This window comes from Pollachius pollachius (genome assembly GCF_949987615.1).
Source record: "Pollachius pollachius genome assembly, chromosome: 3".
Taxonomy (NCBI): domain Eukaryota; kingdom Metazoa; phylum Chordata; class Actinopteri; order Gadiformes; family Gadidae; genus Pollachius; species Pollachius pollachius.
This window is the reverse complement of record NC_136936.1, coordinates 38815778-38832656: the sequence shown is the minus strand read 5'-3', so window position 1 is coordinate 38832656 and position 16879 is coordinate 38815778. Positions and strand designations below refer to the sequence as shown.

Here is a 16879-nt window from a genome sequence, read left to right as displayed (position 1 = left end):
TGGGGTGGGCGTGCTCACCCGGCCTTGTGAGTCCCCCTCCAGCATGCTACCCTTCCCCTGAGATAAGCATCTCCATTAATTCCCTGCGAGAGCAGTGACCCATGTGACCTTTGCCCCCCTGCTGCTGCAACCTACCATATATGCACACAACCTCTCTCTCTCTCTCTCTCTCTCTCTCTCTTTCTTATTACTGTGTCTTTTACTTATAAAGACAGCCTTGGCGATGTGTGAGACCTTAAACATAGGGAAACACTACACCACTTCCTTTAGCCTGGACCCTTTGAGAGGGCCGTAGCACCTTTACTGGTGCCTACGTTTCTCTAGGCAGCACCCAATTTAAGATGTTTGCAGAGACCTAGCTCTCTGCAAACGCCGATAGTGGAGCGAGATAGGCCTGCAATTGTCATGTGTGCATTTACATAGAGGAGGGTGGGGTGAGGGTAGAGGCAGGGGGGATGGTCGGTGTAGGGGTGGGGGGTTTAAGAAGACAAATCCAGTGAGTGGAATCTGATCTGCTATCTCTGGTAATCCAATCAGCTGCTCACTTCCCTGTGACCTCTGCTTCAAGACTGTATCAAGGTGGTTACAAACTCAGGCTGATAACTAGGGGACTCAATGGTAAAAATAATGGCCGAACAAGGACCAAATGATGTGATGGTGCCAGGGTGAGATGATCAGAGACCTAGGAAGGAAGCCATGCTGGAAGACAAAATGCACTATCCCCCAGGGTGCAATGCAAAATGTTGGGTTAACAAAAAGTGATCAGCAAATGGGTGGGGGGCAGGCAATGTCCTTTAACCTCACTAGGAGCCATGACTGGATGGAAAGCATTGTATAGTGAATAGTAGGTGTACATCAAGCAGTTTAAGTGATTGGGTCTAACAATTCATTTTAACTAGAACTACTCAACTCATCTTGCCTCAATATGTTGCCAATTATTAATGGCTACTTGTTATTGGGATGGCCCGCAAGTCACCACTGTCTGTAAGGTCAATACCGGCAGCGTATGAATGTCATGAGTAGAAGAATGTCATTAATAACTTGTTCAGTCCGGAACATTCCTTGAGGAGCTAAATCCCTTCCTGAGGGAACCTCTACCCTATGGTGATATAACCTTTGACCTGACAGTGTCAGTGTGTGATTGTGTGTGTGTCGGTGTGTGTGTGTATGTGTGTGTGTGTTACTGTTGTTAAAACAGAGCTTAAGGAGGCCACAAGTAGGGAGTCATGCCTGTGTCCATTGTGACAATGAGCACAGGCGGAGATGAAGATCAGGATTACACAGCCGTCACATCTGATTTAGGGGACCTTTCACACCCAACGTCTGGTAGATTAGGTCGCAATTATTTCCATTCGGCATTTCAACTTTCCAATGTTATGTTTTCCACAAATGTGTCTCACTTGAGTTTACGAGATAGAGGAAATATGAAAGGAAACGCTTCTTCACAGCTCTCAGCAAGTTACAATATATATATTTAGTAAAACACGTGGACAAATAACCAAGATGAACACACTTAACTCCATAAATGGGGTCAGCCGAAAGCCAAGCATGATACCAAATTGAGTGCTTTGCATCGTTTAACATTTTTGGGCTTTGCATCATTGCAATTACATTTTTTGACCAATTAAATGAATATCTAGAATCGATTATTTAAACATTTTGTATTTGTATGTTAGTTGGTGTTGAAACATTCAATTAGCAGTATGGCTACACGTATCACAGTGTCTCAACTACACATCTCTAAACAAATACAACCTCCGAGAGACTTCCACGTCATGGTCTAAACAGCTCCATGGTCTCTGTAACAACCAGTCCCCATCTCTAAACAAATACAACCTCCAAGAGACTTCCAAGTCGTGCTCTGCATATGCACACATGCCTGCAAGTGTGCACAAAGTGACATGACAGTGACCTGTTCACCCTCTGAGTAGCACTTCAGATCCAACCAACAGGGAACAGTGTGCTTCAAGTACAAAATAACAAAATAAAAAGTCAATAAAATAGATTAAACCCATACCTGCACTCCTCTCCTTGTGCCGAGTGATGTGATTGTTTAAAACGCTCTCGTCTCTCGGCCGTCAAAGTCTCGACAGGCTTATTCGGTTATGTATTATAAAATGTTCTCATTTTTGGTCGGAACACAAGGGCATAATAACAAAAGCCAGAATCGCAAAGCACTGTATTTGATCAATTGTCGTCGACGGGTGTTGTGCTGAAGTATTGTCCCCCTGCCAGGGTTTTAACAGAGTTTGGAGGGTGGAGGTTTGATGAAAAGCCAGACCTTCCAGACCTGCAATCGCTAAGGGCGACAGGGAGACCGTTTTAAACCATACAAACACAATCGAGCCTTGGCCAGAAGTACTTGGGTGATTTTGTCATTTTTGGAGTTTGACTTTTGTAAATGTTTATTCACCCTTTCCAAACTGACATTTTTAATCCATTTTGCCTCTAGACACTGAAACAGGTTTCTATTAAAGGTAATTAAAGGAAGTGTCACACCTACAACACCTAACATTAAAGCATCAGGTAAAGCCGTTGAACAACACACACACACACACACACACACACACACATACTCTTAGCTTTCTTGAAGCCAGTGTCCAATTTGTATATTCTGTGTTACTGGAACGGTGCAAAAAGTAATAACAATGACAATGTGATGAATATCACTTTCAGCAACTTGCATCACTTCAGTAGTAGGACCTCAGAGCACAACACACACACACACACGCACACACACAACAATCCCAAACGAAGGTTAAGCGTAGAGCACACCGCCGTGGCAGACTGGCGTGGGACGCTGTGTTGTTCTGAACTAGCTGCTGCCTGCCACTCCGACCTGCTGTCTTTTCTATCGGACTCTGTTTCAGATGATGACTCGGCCCCCGAAATGCAACTCTGGCAGGAGAACCAATGCGCGCCAAGCTAAGAAAGTCCAGCGGGGGACGGATGCTCTCCCCCCCCCCCCCCCCCCCCCGCCCCCCCCCCCCCCCCCCCCGTCTGTCGCGAGGACATGCGACTGCATGGACCAAACAGGGAGGTGTCTGATCTCACACATGAGGCGGCATGTCCGCCTTCTCTCTCCCCCCTCCTTACTTTAACTCACTAACTAACCCCCCATAGCCTCTTCACTGCCATGGGTGTGAATATATGATGAGATAATCAGTGGACATCGTGTCACGTCTTAGTGAGGGCTTATGGCCGCTCATTTTGACGCCAGACCTCACCGAGGCCATATGGAGATTTTAGATTCACCCGAGCTCCTATAAAGTGAGGAGGAAGATTTGGAATTAAAGTGTGCTATCGTCTAATCTCAGGAAGCATTGTTTTGCAAGTAGCCTTTAGTAGGAGAAATACGATGTGTTATAAAAAAAAACAACACAACATCAAACGCATCGGTGCTTCGAGTCGTCGTAGATACAATGCATTCTGCATTCTGACTTCAAGACAGTTCAAAGCATTACGATTAGCATGGTTAAAATGAGCGTTGCTCCAGCAAAACAAGGGACTCCCTCGCTGGGGATTGGCCCTTCAGACAGCATCACCATGAAGCTGGGGAACGGAGCGACCGCTGGTCTTAACCTCACAACCTCCATTGTTATTGTAATGCAAGCAACAATAGCAGCCAGAGCCCTTTTTTTCTCATCACCACACAAGAGCTATTCGACACTTCCTAATCCAAAACTTCCTCTCCCTGCCCCCCACCGGCACTGAAAGGCACACACAAGGGCTCCTACACACACACACACACACACACACACACACATATGTAGGTATACACACACGCACACACACACACACACAGGCACACACACAAACACATATGTAGGCATACACACACACACAGGCACGCACACACACACACACACACACACACACAGGCACACACACACACACACACACACACAGACACACAGACACACACACACACACACACACACTCACACATTCACACACACAGAGCTAGGAGCATTGTCCAGTGTTTGAAGCATCATTAGTACCTGGGCCAGGGGCTCCTCTGGGTCTGGCTACTGCTTCGTCTTTGTACTGACAGAGTTCCACAGACAGGGGCGTTGATGCTCAAACGTCCCCCGCAACAGGCCCTCTCCCCTCAGTGGGAGGGGAAGAGGGGGCTGCTGATGTTCAATACTTGTGGTTGTTTAACTCAGTAGAGGCCTAATAAGTTGCATAATTGAGGTTGCTGTACATCAAATACAGTTTTATTTTGTCAAAACAACACCAAACGCAAAATAATGAAAATAGTGTAATTACGTTCAAAGTGTAAACCCTTTGAAAGACAACAAGCAGAAAGGTAGTTAAAGTCAGTCCTTAAAGACAGAACTCTGAAGTGGTGGATAGGGTGGGTCAGGATGGTTGAGGAGACGATTTAGGATTCCAGCCGCCTCATTGGTCCACAGTTATATTTCTGAACGTGTGTGTGCATGCCTGCGCTGTGTGTGTGTGTGTGTGTGTGTGTGTGTGTGTGTGTGTGTGTGTGTGTGTGTGTGTGTGTGTGTGTGTGTGTGTGTGTGTGTGTGTGTGTGTGTGTGTGTGTGTGTGTGTGTGTGTGTGTGTGTGTTTGCTTTAAAGGAGAGATGAACAAGGTGACGGAGACAGACAAACCGTGGGAACGGAGACAGACAGGCGGGGACAACAGCGCACAGAGCCCGGGTCTGAGTGCGTCCGCAGGCAGCTCGCATCTCCTCAGCTCTCTGCCTGGTGCCAGGTCAGAGGTGAGCCCTCCACCACAGAGGTCCTATCACCCATGGCGAGGGGCTGCGACGTCCCTACGCCTCAAAGTCTTTCAGTTGAAATTGGCATGCAAAACGGCAGACACTTAGGCAGCCAAATGCTTCAATCAGAAAACAATGAAACAGTTACGAATGTCCATCAACTGTCTGGTCGGTGGTGCAAAGAAAAAAAAAAAGCAGTGGGGAATTTGAAAACCTTATTTTGATGTAGATTTGTAAGATTGAAGAACTCAAAAAATAGCTTTGTGCAGTTAAACTAAAGGTGTATATATATATAGCCTTATGGAAATTAGATCATGGATGTCCATTCTAAAGACTTTTAAGCCTTTAGATGTATTCTGAAAGGCTGAAGCTCTCTGTGCATCAGGGAATCAATGGGACATACTTGTAGTAATCAGAGCAGCTTGCCACACTGCACATTAATTCCTAATCAAGCTGAGTACAAATTATAATCAGTAAAGGTTACATATTTTACGTTTGCATTGTACGTTTACTCAGCTGAAAATGCATCGCAGGTTTTTGATTGCAAAAAAGCAATCAAAAAAGATGTAATTATCCAGATAAATGTTTGATACCCTCAAACAGGCCAATTAACTTTAAACGTCCAAAGATGAGTCAACACTTAATCAACCCTGGGAAGGGAAATTCAGGTGTTCAGGAGTTTACAATGGATTTTGGAGTAAATAAGAGTAAATAATATAGGTAATAATAAAATCTTGATTCAATATTTTTTTTTGTGAGCACTGTGTGTGCTATTATGAAACATAGACACAGTCACACACACACACACACACACACACACACACGAATGTGGACGTGTGTTCCGATGCCTACGTCATTACTGGACGCTCTTTGCAAACGGTACAGTCCTCCAGTGTAACACAACAGAGGCGTGACTATTTAATATCAAATCTAGATCCAAGTTCTGACATGCACATCTGGGCACCATGGCTTCAGGAGGCAGAGATGGTTGTCTGGATTCATTGCGAAACCGCATCGAGCTGTAGAAACGCTGTAGTACACATTCCAGGCCCATAAGGGGCACTGCTTCTGCTACAGCACTCCAGCAAAAAAAAAAGAAGAAGAAAAGGCGTGAACGCTCATAAAGCCTGTGCGCTGTTTACAAACATACAGTCCAGGTACCTTCTGGTAGCACTTCGCGGTGGATCTAAATAGATTTGGTGTATATGTCTGTATGTAATCTTTTTTAGCTTATTTTGGTTGCGGAGAAACATTAAATATGGCACTTGCAACCCAACAAGGGACATTATCTGCTGCAGATTCGTCACAAGCATCTAGTCCGCCATCATTGTTGTTGTCGTTCTGAGACGCCGTGGGCCAATCATTAAGGTTAGAGGGTTGAGGGTGGGGGCGATGACGTCATCGTTTGCGTTTCAGGCGTCCACACGAATCCTAAAGGTGCGTTCACACTAAACGCGAAGGGGCGACACGATCCCATACAAAGTGAACATAGAGACGCGAATCGGGCGAATTATTCGCTAGAGAAAACCGGCGACAAGTTTTGATTTGTCGCGCCACACTTTCGTCCTACAATGTTCATGAGGATTTGTAGCGTGCCAAATTTGCTCGAGTTGAAATATTTCAACTTTGCCGCGACATTCACATGATGACAGCCAATCAGCGTTCAACAGCGTGGCCACTGAGTGACATATGTAACGTAACAGCCAATCAGCGTTCAACCAGCCAACCGTTCCCTGCAGTGCAGTCCGGGGTGAACCGCAGCAAATTCGCCTGGCAAAACTTGCACAGCGACAGTTTACGATTTGTCGCGCGATAAAACTTGGGCGACAACGCGAACGGGCGACAAATGTGTCTTTTGGTGTGGACGCACCTTAACACGAAAGGGTCCGGATTTATTTGAAACCACCCTGGGACATGGTTTCAGAAAAGTGCGTTTTCAGGCATTGGATCCGCCGGATCCGTCTGGACGGTCGACCGAAACGCACAAGACGCGGTTTCACCAGGAAATCGGCTCTGTGTGGACGGCGCCTAAGTGTCGAGGCAAAACACCTAACCTTAACTGCTCACGCTCACTTATTTGCCTGGCATGGTTGTCGTGCTGAATGTGTATGAATGGTTTGGTGTGAGGAAGTTATTGTAAAGCGCCACAAAGTTACTGTTATATAAAAGCAGACGATTTACATGAAAAAGTGTTGCGAGTCAGAAAGCACCTCTAATTAAAGAAATGTGAAATAATAATATTTGGGTTCAATATGCTGGGTTTGACCCTCAGAGCAGACCCGCCCCAACACACAGTGTTTTTGATTGGCCCCTTGTTAGTCACTTTTGGCCTGGATAACTGCCCTCTTGCGCCCTCGTCTTTCTCTCCTGCCTGTGGATATATGTTTGTGTTGTTATGCATCCTAACTAGGTGATTGCGCGACACCAATCGAGTGCTCTCTGAAGCTACCGCCTGTTTTGAATGTCTGCTGAGTCTGTTCTGGATGCGTCTTGGGCTGAGTAGTTGAATCTGTGGGGCCATTCCATCAAATCAACAACTTTTTATTTCACCTTATATCGTCTTGCAGCCCTTCACTCTTAAGCTGACACTCAATGGCTCAATCACAATAACGCATTTTGCAGTAAGCTGAGCGGACACGCACACATTAAGAGCCTAAAAAACATTTGAACTGCATAATGTGCGATATTATCATCATTACAAGCAATTATGCCATTTACAAGCATTACCTGAACTGATCCCACTCTCTCCAAAAAATGCTGTGGTTTCTAAAAAAGAAACTATTGACATTGAGCAAATACATAACTAAACATTATGTTGTGTGACAACTAATATTCAATCTATTCTCCATCTCTTATCATTGTCATTATCTACTTTAGTCCTTTGATTCATCAATCCTCAGTACGACAAAGGCAGTATGTATCTTTTACCAATGGTCTGAGGCACGGTCGTTAGAACGTTGTCTGCAAATGCAACTTAAAAAAAGATTAAGTTGATGAGCTATTGTTGCTTATTTCAGGGGACAATTGCTGAGTGGGTGATCTGTGCGTTTCCACCTCAGAATAAGTGGACCCTTAATCTATAGCCACGGACATTTTGGACCAAACCAGGATAACAGCTTAAACAAAAAACACAAGCCATCACAACCTGAGTCTGCTCAAGTCTCCTACGGGGCTTTTGTACTCGAAATCCAGCAACGACCCACCCAGACATTTTTGTTGTTGGATTGTACATCCACGTATTTAACGTTGTACCTGCTGTTGAACTTCTCTGGGTGCTTTTCCCGCATCAGGTGAAAGCGGTGGGCGATGGAGGCATCCTGCGTCGGAGAAAGAAAGAAGAAAGAGCACACATTAGCTGGAGGTCTGGCCTGGAGCGCAGGCTGACACTTAAACCCCACCACAGAGCCAGGGAGGTCAAACATGGCTGCGTGTTATGCCGGAGGCTAGGAGCACTACACCTGCAAACAACAAAAATCAAACAGGAGAAACAAATATCCACTTGTTGCTAGGCATCCACTCTTTCTGAAGTGACTCAGAAGTACGCAGGACCATGTTCATTGGCTGGTGGGCTAGGCCCTATAACTGTTGGTTGTTTGTTCAGCGACAACATCCGATGTCGTGTATCAACGGCAACTACAAAGTAGGTGCACAAATCACATCGGTGACGTCAGCGGCCTTTTGGTGAGACGGGACAGCGATAACGTCTCGCGTAAGTGTTCATATTTGGTCAAAAGGTTAGAGTTGTAAAAGAAACGGAGGAGCACTGATCATGTCGGTATCAGTAATGGTTTCAGTAATTGATGTTTGTAGCACTGGTGCAACTAGCATCACCGACCCTACACTCACATCCCAGTATCCCCAGAAAATTAAGCAAAACAAAGCTGCAATTATTTGTTCTTTAACAGAGAACTGTATTTTAAAAGCTGCATATAATTCCATTTCTGAAATTGTCTCAGAATACAGATGGATAACTAGAAGGTAACTCCAAGCACCAACTATAACGACTACAGAGGTAAACAATGAAACAACAACACTCACTGTTCATGTGTTCCCAAGAACAGTAAACACATTATATATGTTAATCCATAGAATGCAGCTGTATCCCCCAGGACACAACACTTCTATTGACAACAACAATTTAAGAAGCGTTGAGGTGAGTAGTTCAGTGTGTCTAACGGCTGACATGAGAGCTCTGCTGAGTCAAAAGGCCAGGAGAGCGGGCCCAGGGTGTGTGTGTGTGAGTGTGTGTTTGTACAACCCTCTGACCTCTGGCTCGGGGCAGAGATGGATGGAACTCATCAGTTACCCGGCACAGCCTCCTGGCTGTGACCTCATTCAGCGACACCTATTCAAACGCCTGTTGGGGTCAGCGTGGAGGCGCTACTGCCCCCAGTATGATCGCACAAGCACAATTCGTTTTCCCTAACCTAACTTTTTCCATAAAGAACTTGATTAAATGGATCATCGCTAATTTCAACAACATCAAGCTTTTCCTGCTTTCAAAATAAAAGCCCTCAAAACAAACGCAGATAACATCTGCAACTAGGATTGTATTATAGCGGAGGGCTGACCTCTGTCCTTGTCCCATTGGATATATGGCTGTACATAACAAGGTGGATCAGCAGGCACTTAGACGCCCGAGTGGATGTAATCAGTCAGAGCAGAAGCACTCTTTCAGAGCGCCCCCACTTAAGGAGATGACCGCTGGCCTGAGCCTGACCAGAGTACTCTCTGCGAAGCTGGATGCGCCCCGCAGGGGGTAGACTAGTGATCCGTCTTCCCGGCAGAGACGCATCGATCACACGCAGCAAGTGCAAGCTAAGTTCAGGCCAAATGCCACCCAGTTCTCCTCTGCTGCTGACCTCTTCTGTACTTTTCCGTCCATCCAAAACTTCATTAACATGCCAGCGGGGATGTGACTTGCACACACATGTGGAGCGCATGGCCGGAGGTGTGCAGTATCCAGAGCAGTGTCCGGTAGAATGGTGGATGGTTGGTTGGGAGGCTGAGTGCAAAATGTCACACCTCTGCTTGGCTGGGTCAGTGATATAATCAGTCTCCCGGACCACTGCTGGTCAAAGAGGGAGGGAGAGGAGGGGCCTATCAAGACAAGAGGCAGGAGACCTTTGGCCGGTGTGCAACACTACAAGGTGGTCAAGGATTTGAAGATGGTGAAGATCGGTCTCACGGCTTGTCTGAACATCTCCTACTGAAACCTTAATCACCCCTCGAGCTTCATGTCTGGTGAGCGTTCCGTCTAATGTCTTGCATGTGACAAAACGCAGAAAGGTTCCCCACAATCCCAAACTAAAAAATCACCAAGGATCAGGTCTCCATGGTGAACGCTCGCACCAACTCTTTCACTTAAATTGAGAACATCACTCTTGGTGCATCGATTGTTGTTGATGGACAAAGACCCGGGTTTGTGTATTCCATTTCCATTTCCATTAAGAGCATTTAGCCGACGCTTTTATCCAAAGCGACTTACAATAAGTACTTTTGCCAGAAGAAGGTGAAACAATAAATCCCTGTTGATACAGTAAGAGCCAAGTGCAAAGCACTGCCAATTGCTAGGTAAACCCATTCCCCGTATACAACAAAGATAGCTAGGATAAGATGCTACACAACTAAGTACTATAACTAAGTACGACGCACAATAAGTGCATACATTTAGCGCAAGGACGTACAACATACAATAAGTGCGTAGGGGGGTTTGGGAGGGGTAGCTATGCAGAGTCAGTGCTTCCACCAAGGAGCACTGTACCGGCAGTTTGATGGGATGCTGATGGCAACTCGACAGCACTCTCAGTGGAGCCCTGGTTCACAGCAGCCAAGCGCTGCCCAGTTGTCGTCCTTCCCATTGTCTGGAGTATGAAGGACTGCAGGGGACTGGGTCCAGGAGGGTCCTTCACAGTCGTGACTAATCGCCTTCACAGCGACAAAGTAAAACTTATTCAAATCGTAGCAGGGTTGAATGAGCCTTGAACGATGATGAACACTTCCCTGAATTACATCCGGAACAAGATCACGGGCAGTCACAGCACACAGAAGAAAAGACCATTATTCTGTCTTATTCTAACACTTACTAGTATTTGGTCAAAATCAGTTTTAAACCACACATAATAAAATGATTTGCTTAAGAACAGCAATGTGCTTATACAACAGAAAATATCCCAAAAATTGAATGAGACGTCAAGACGATGCGGACGGTCACAAGAAGAAGACAGGACGTGACACGTCATCCATTATGTGCACATTTCCCAGCTGAGAGGTGGGAGAGCCACCGTGACGGCTGGGGGTCTCAGCAGCCTAAAAGCAGCCGTTCAGTCGCTGTGGCTCTCCGGTTGCCTGGCTGCCTGCCCGCTTTGTGCAGGTGTTCCTGAGAGCGGCGCGGAGCGGAGGGCTGAACGAACACGGGCGGACAGGCCCCAGTGACAACGTGTCCTTTCCTGTCAGCCCTGAAAGCCGTGTACCGTCCCGGCGACGCCATGGAAACGTCACGTCCACCCCGCCTCTGTCCTTGTGGACTCCACGGTGGCGTACCTGGGTTCCCATGACGACCGCTAAACCCTTCGGCTCGGCTGGAGCCGTTGAGCACCCTAACGAGGGCCCCTGACGCTGCCGTAATGATCAACCGAAGGGCCTGAACAGGCCCCGACTGCTATGCGTCCGATGGCTCAGTCCCGAGAAGCGCAGAGCTCCGATTCCTGATAGGGAATGCTAGCGTAAACTCAACATGTCATCTTTGTTTTAACCAGGGGGCCGAACAAGACCAGTCGTGACATGTTTCATCACATGACCTCCAAGTACCTCAGCCAAGGACACAACATTCATTTATTTTAAATGGATCTAGAGAGCCTGGGATCCTACCGCCCTGGGTCCAAGCTACCACAAGAACAACAAGGGAGGAATGTCAGGTTTTAACACATCATTTAGAGCACGGAAACAGCCCTTGTAATGGCCTGAGACAGCAGACCGAGGTCAGGCCATTCGTTTCATGAATAGAGTTCCAACCCAGTACCAGGATTGTCTATATACCTTGCAGCTGCACTCAAAGTTTAAACTATTTGAACTTTAACCTGTCTGACAACTTACCAAGGTTATGCCCTGACAGGTTATGTACAGGTTTTTATATATATACACATATATATTATTATTCCTATATCCCTGCGCTGTATTTGAATAATAGGAATTGCCAATTATTTGAATGAAAAGAGAATAAAGAGCTAATAAAGAACTAAGACCTAGTTATTTCAAAAACAATAGAAAATTGAAATAACAAGAAATAAGGGGGCTTTTAAGCAACGCATTGAGAAAGCTCAAGCACTCTACAGTTCCATTTTGGTTATTTAGAAGACGCTTTTAGACTAAGTGACTTACAACCATTCATGCACACATTTACACACCGATGGCAGAGTCAACCATGCAAGGCGACAGCCAGCTCATCGAGAGCAGTTAGGGTTAGGTGTCTTGCTCAGGGACACCTTGACACTCGAGGACAGGCCGGGGGTTACATGCAAATGTGAATGTAATTGATTTTTATTCAAGAGGGCAATAACTAAGCTGGAATGTTTGGAATTTGCCCTATGTTTGAAATCATTATTCATGGTATTGTTGGTCCTGGGAATCAATTTGTAAACTCTGATTTAGAAGATCTTGTACCTTGCGTATATCTTGCATTGTATCTTTATTTTCTTCATTCTTGATTTTCTTTTCTTTTGTATTTGCACTGCAACAACTGCATTTCCCTCACAGGATTAGTAAATTGTTATCTTGCTATATTGTCTTATAATAATGATGGTATTACCAACACCCACGTGGGTAATCAAAAATCACACAGGACATTGTGCTTAGCAGCAATACTTGTTGGCTCCCTCCAATGCCATGTTACACACATACACACAGACTTGAATGTGTGCTTATGGGGCCTTTAATAGGGATCTGTTGTTTATCTGTGTCACTTGCAATCATCTTTTTTTGCATAGCACCTTCCAGAAAGACCAATAGGCTTATGCATTTTTGTGTGTCTGCGTGCGTGTGTGTGTGCGTGCGTGTGTGTGGTTGGCAGGATCTCTCAGAGGGGGTATCTACATGGACGGATCCAATTTGATTTTTTATTCGCCCTCACTTGTTTTGACATCCACAGATGCAACAGCTATCTGCTGTCATAAAACGTAAACAGTTTTGAAAGATTGGTGCTGCCAAGACAGCATTGTTTTGATCCCAGGCAGATGCATGCTGGGATTGTGTGACACTAACTACCTATATGAAAGCCAGGCTAAACTTGTCCGCACACCATATTGGGAGCATGTGACGTGACAGATAGAGCATGCAAACCATCTGCCAGTCAGGATTAGAGCTCTGAGACACATAACATTTACACACCATTATATAAACCACCATCTTCGACCACCGACCAACACATTTAACAGAATCCATCCTGGGATGATAGCATTTAAAAAATATATGCCTTTACAAAGAAATCTGTTTATTTTTTATTATACAGGTATACAAAATGAATGCCTTTTATGAATGACATCCAATTAATTGGTACTAATGAACCAGAATAAAAAATGGCACCATTGAATGTATTGTTGAATTTAACGAATGGGCATGTTTAAAATGAGTTTTATTCAGCATAACTTGTGACCAAATAAGTTTTGATATTGGGACTTGCATCATGGATGGAAAGTCACACCCCTAATCGCTTTAAAACAAGGCGATTTAATTTGGGTTACAGGATATGCCTCGGTGCTCTTGCCTCTAGTTTTCTCTGGAGCATTTGTTCTGGAGAGTCTTGGACCCCATTACCTGGACATGATGCTGCTGCACAGTCCACATCAACATCTGGACTTGGATCGCTGGACTTATGAAAACCTTTTTAGCCCAATCTCAGAAGTCTATCAAATCTTGTCAGATACAGCTTACAACAATCAGCCAGAGGAAAACATGACCAAACTACCAATTGGGGAAACTACTTGGAATGATTAGCCTACTTGGTCAGGACTTCTACATCTATGGTCCCAACTGCTGTTGTGACCACTACTTCCATCTGGCCAGAACTATCTGTCTGGTCTCAGACCTGGCTTTGTGGAGGATACTGCCTCCCCATCTCTGGGTGACCTGGATACATGGGAGTTATCCAACTGTCCTCAGCACTCCTTCAGACGTAGATGATATCCGAGGGCAGAGAGGCTGAAATTAATGCACGCGACATGTGTGTTGATAAAAAAAACATCACCATCCGATGGTGGATGATTCTGGTGTGTGTGATCTGTGGATATCCCAGCTGCCTCCCAACGCTCCTCAGATCACTGTTCTTCTGCTGCCCAAGACAGAACAAAAAAGCGAGGCAGCTGCATCTCTTGGCTATATTGGCGAAGGGAAGACAAAGCCATATGATTGGGTCTGGTATGATGGAGTGCTCTCAAGCTTCATACTACACTGATGTATTCTATGTATCAGGTTGCGCTAATGGCTGAGGCAATGGTGGAAGAGGCCCCCTCCTTGTCAACCTACTGTGACCAAAAGCGCAGCTGTTATGTAGGCATTCATACAATTGGCTTTTTCACGTATTCCTCCCGTAATCCAAAAAAAACAACACATTTGAACACACACACACACACACACACACACACACACACACACACACACACACACACACACACACACACACACACACACACACACACACACACACACACACACACACACACACACAGAGGTATCTTCCACAGGTCCCAATTTGTCACACAGTATGTGTGCATGAGAGAGAATGATGTTGGGCCTGATGTGTGTTGACACCTAAACACACAGTGGGCCCAGCATGAGATACGAAGCTGGACAAGAGTAATGGCACACAAGGGACATAACGCTTTCCAAATATCCCCAATCTGCTCAATCATCTGTTCTCCCTCTCTTCATTCCCCACTTCATTCCCCCTGCAGCCACAAACCAATGTCCCCTCTGTCCTACTACAAAATCATATTGTGATTATCTGTGACATTTGTCATGGCCCAGAGTTATCTGTGTGATAAGGGACATCTTGATCTCGGCATTTGTAGTATATTGCATACTGCGGGCAGGGGCAAGCGGATGTATGAGGCGCCTAGGTCGGCAGGAAGATTAGCGGAATACAGATCGAGTAACAACCAATAAGATAAAAAACAATATCCAGAAAATGATGCCCCCTTATCCGTCTCGATTGCTCCCTCTTTGACACTCACAAGGCTGAGTGGGTACAGTAACGAACCACTGTTTAATGGGCTCATTAAGACTGCAACAGCAGTTGTACTCAAACACACCAATAGTCACACTGAAGAGGAATGGGGAATAATCAAAGAGTGCCGCCGTTCTTTCCTTCCACAATACCTTTTTCTTATTTTTTACGTTTGTTTTCTAGATTCGATTTTCCGCGTAAAAACCACACAAAAGGCAAAATCTCACAAACAGACTCTTTGCATGGCATTTAAATATTGAAAGAATCGCAATATTCACAGAATCGCTAAACTTTTCGCTGATATTGGACCATTAGCGATGGCTGCGGCTCCATCTGGAGGCTTGTCAGAACAGTCGGTACTGGAGGAGCTGGCGAGAGCGGCTGCGATGGTATGACTCAAAGGAGTCCTCATCACAGCCAAAGTGTGAGCGTGTATCGAAGTGCACGTGACAGGATGAGCATGTGGCTCTCTGCAATGGATGGATGAATCATCGAGATGTGATGCTGCTCTCCTTCAAGGACGCGCTTATGTCTCTTTTTCATGGGAGCGTGTCTTGGAGTATGTGTGTGTCTCTGCGTGTGTGTGTGTGAGATTGTAGGCGTCTATGTCTTGTGTTTTGCACACGAAAGTCTGTTATTTTGATTGGAGATTGCATAGATGTGTGTGTGGCGTGTGTGTGTGTGTGTATGTGTGTGATTGTATGCGTCTATCTTGTGTGTTTTACACACGTACGTCTCTTGTTATTTGGATTGGAGCATCCATAAGTGTGTGTGTGTGTGTGTGTATGTGTGTGATTGTATGCGTCTATCTTGTGTGTTTTACACACGTATGTCTCTTGTTATTTGGATTGGAGCATCCATAAGTGTGTGTGTGTGTGTGTGTGTGCGCATTTGCACCTGCCTGGGTACCACTGGAAGTTTGCTCTGAACGCTGTTTTCGTGCTCGTCTTTAAGACCGGCCAGGTGTCACTCAGCACGGCCATTCATTACCGTGGTAACCTGGTCTGAGGCTGGCAGCGCCTCACTTCCTGTCACTGATACTTCCCCTGACCTTCAGTCACGGCCAGCACTACTCCTTCTCCCAACTGATGCACACGTGCACGCTCACCAGCATATGCATGCACACACACACGCACACAAACAGACACACACAAACACGCACTCATGCGCACACAGACATGCACACCCACTCACACACACACAGGCTCTTGCACACACACACACACACACTTTGGGACCTTAACACGCATACACATGCACACACACAATCACACACACAAGCATACACTCGCACACACTCTCAAACCCACACACACACACAAATTTTCTCCAGAGACGTGGTGTGTGAGAAAGCCCCACCGCAGCAGCGGTGCTTCAGTATCAGAGTTGCCAGGATGTGGTCCCACAGCACCTTCCTCCTTCTGCATGAGTGTGACAAACTATTTGCAGAACGACCAGAGATCTGCTCTTATTACACCTGCATAGCGTTCCAGGAAACAACTTTTTCAATGAGAAATATGTTTGGTGTAAGTGTGTCTGTGTGTTGGTCACTCAGTCACATCCGACAAAAATACAATCTGACAATTATTTGAAAGACAAGTGGATACAATGTCGCCAGTGAATATATGAATCACCAATCGAAATCTGACACCAAGAATTGTTGATGGTACAATTTTTTTGAGTCTTTTCTTCTTTTGAGTCTATTCAAAAAAACTTTATTAATATTGGTCGAATGACTTCCATGATGGCGATACAGGTGAGTTTCAACCTTCTATCAGCTGATATGAATGTGCTTTAGGTCATAAGAAAGAGCGGTTGGTGTTGTGATAAACAGAGTCTAAACAGAGAACATGTGTTGCCGTGCATTTATCCTCTACTGCTCTGACCAACGCACATCATTATGTTCCTGAACCCTGATCTCCTTCAC

The 16879-nt window shown here is 45.5% G+C and overlaps 1 protein-coding gene across 2 annotated transcripts in view; it reads right to left on the bottom strand.

The window, feature by feature from the left end:
* The window catches only part of dgkg (diacylglycerol kinase, gamma), a 70427-nt gene that overhangs the window by 15393 nt on the left and 38155 nt on the right, over window positions 1–16879 (bottom strand). For both annotated transcript variants that reach the window (XR_013811661.1, XM_079731372.1), the window contains exon 20: window positions 7986–8050. Coding sequence is in view for 1 of the 2 variants with exons in the window: in XM_079731372.1 (XP_079587498.1) it covers window positions 7986–8050 (65 nt within the window). In the remaining variant the exon portion in view is untranslated. The remainder of the gene's footprint in view (window positions 1–7985; window positions 8051–16879) is intronic.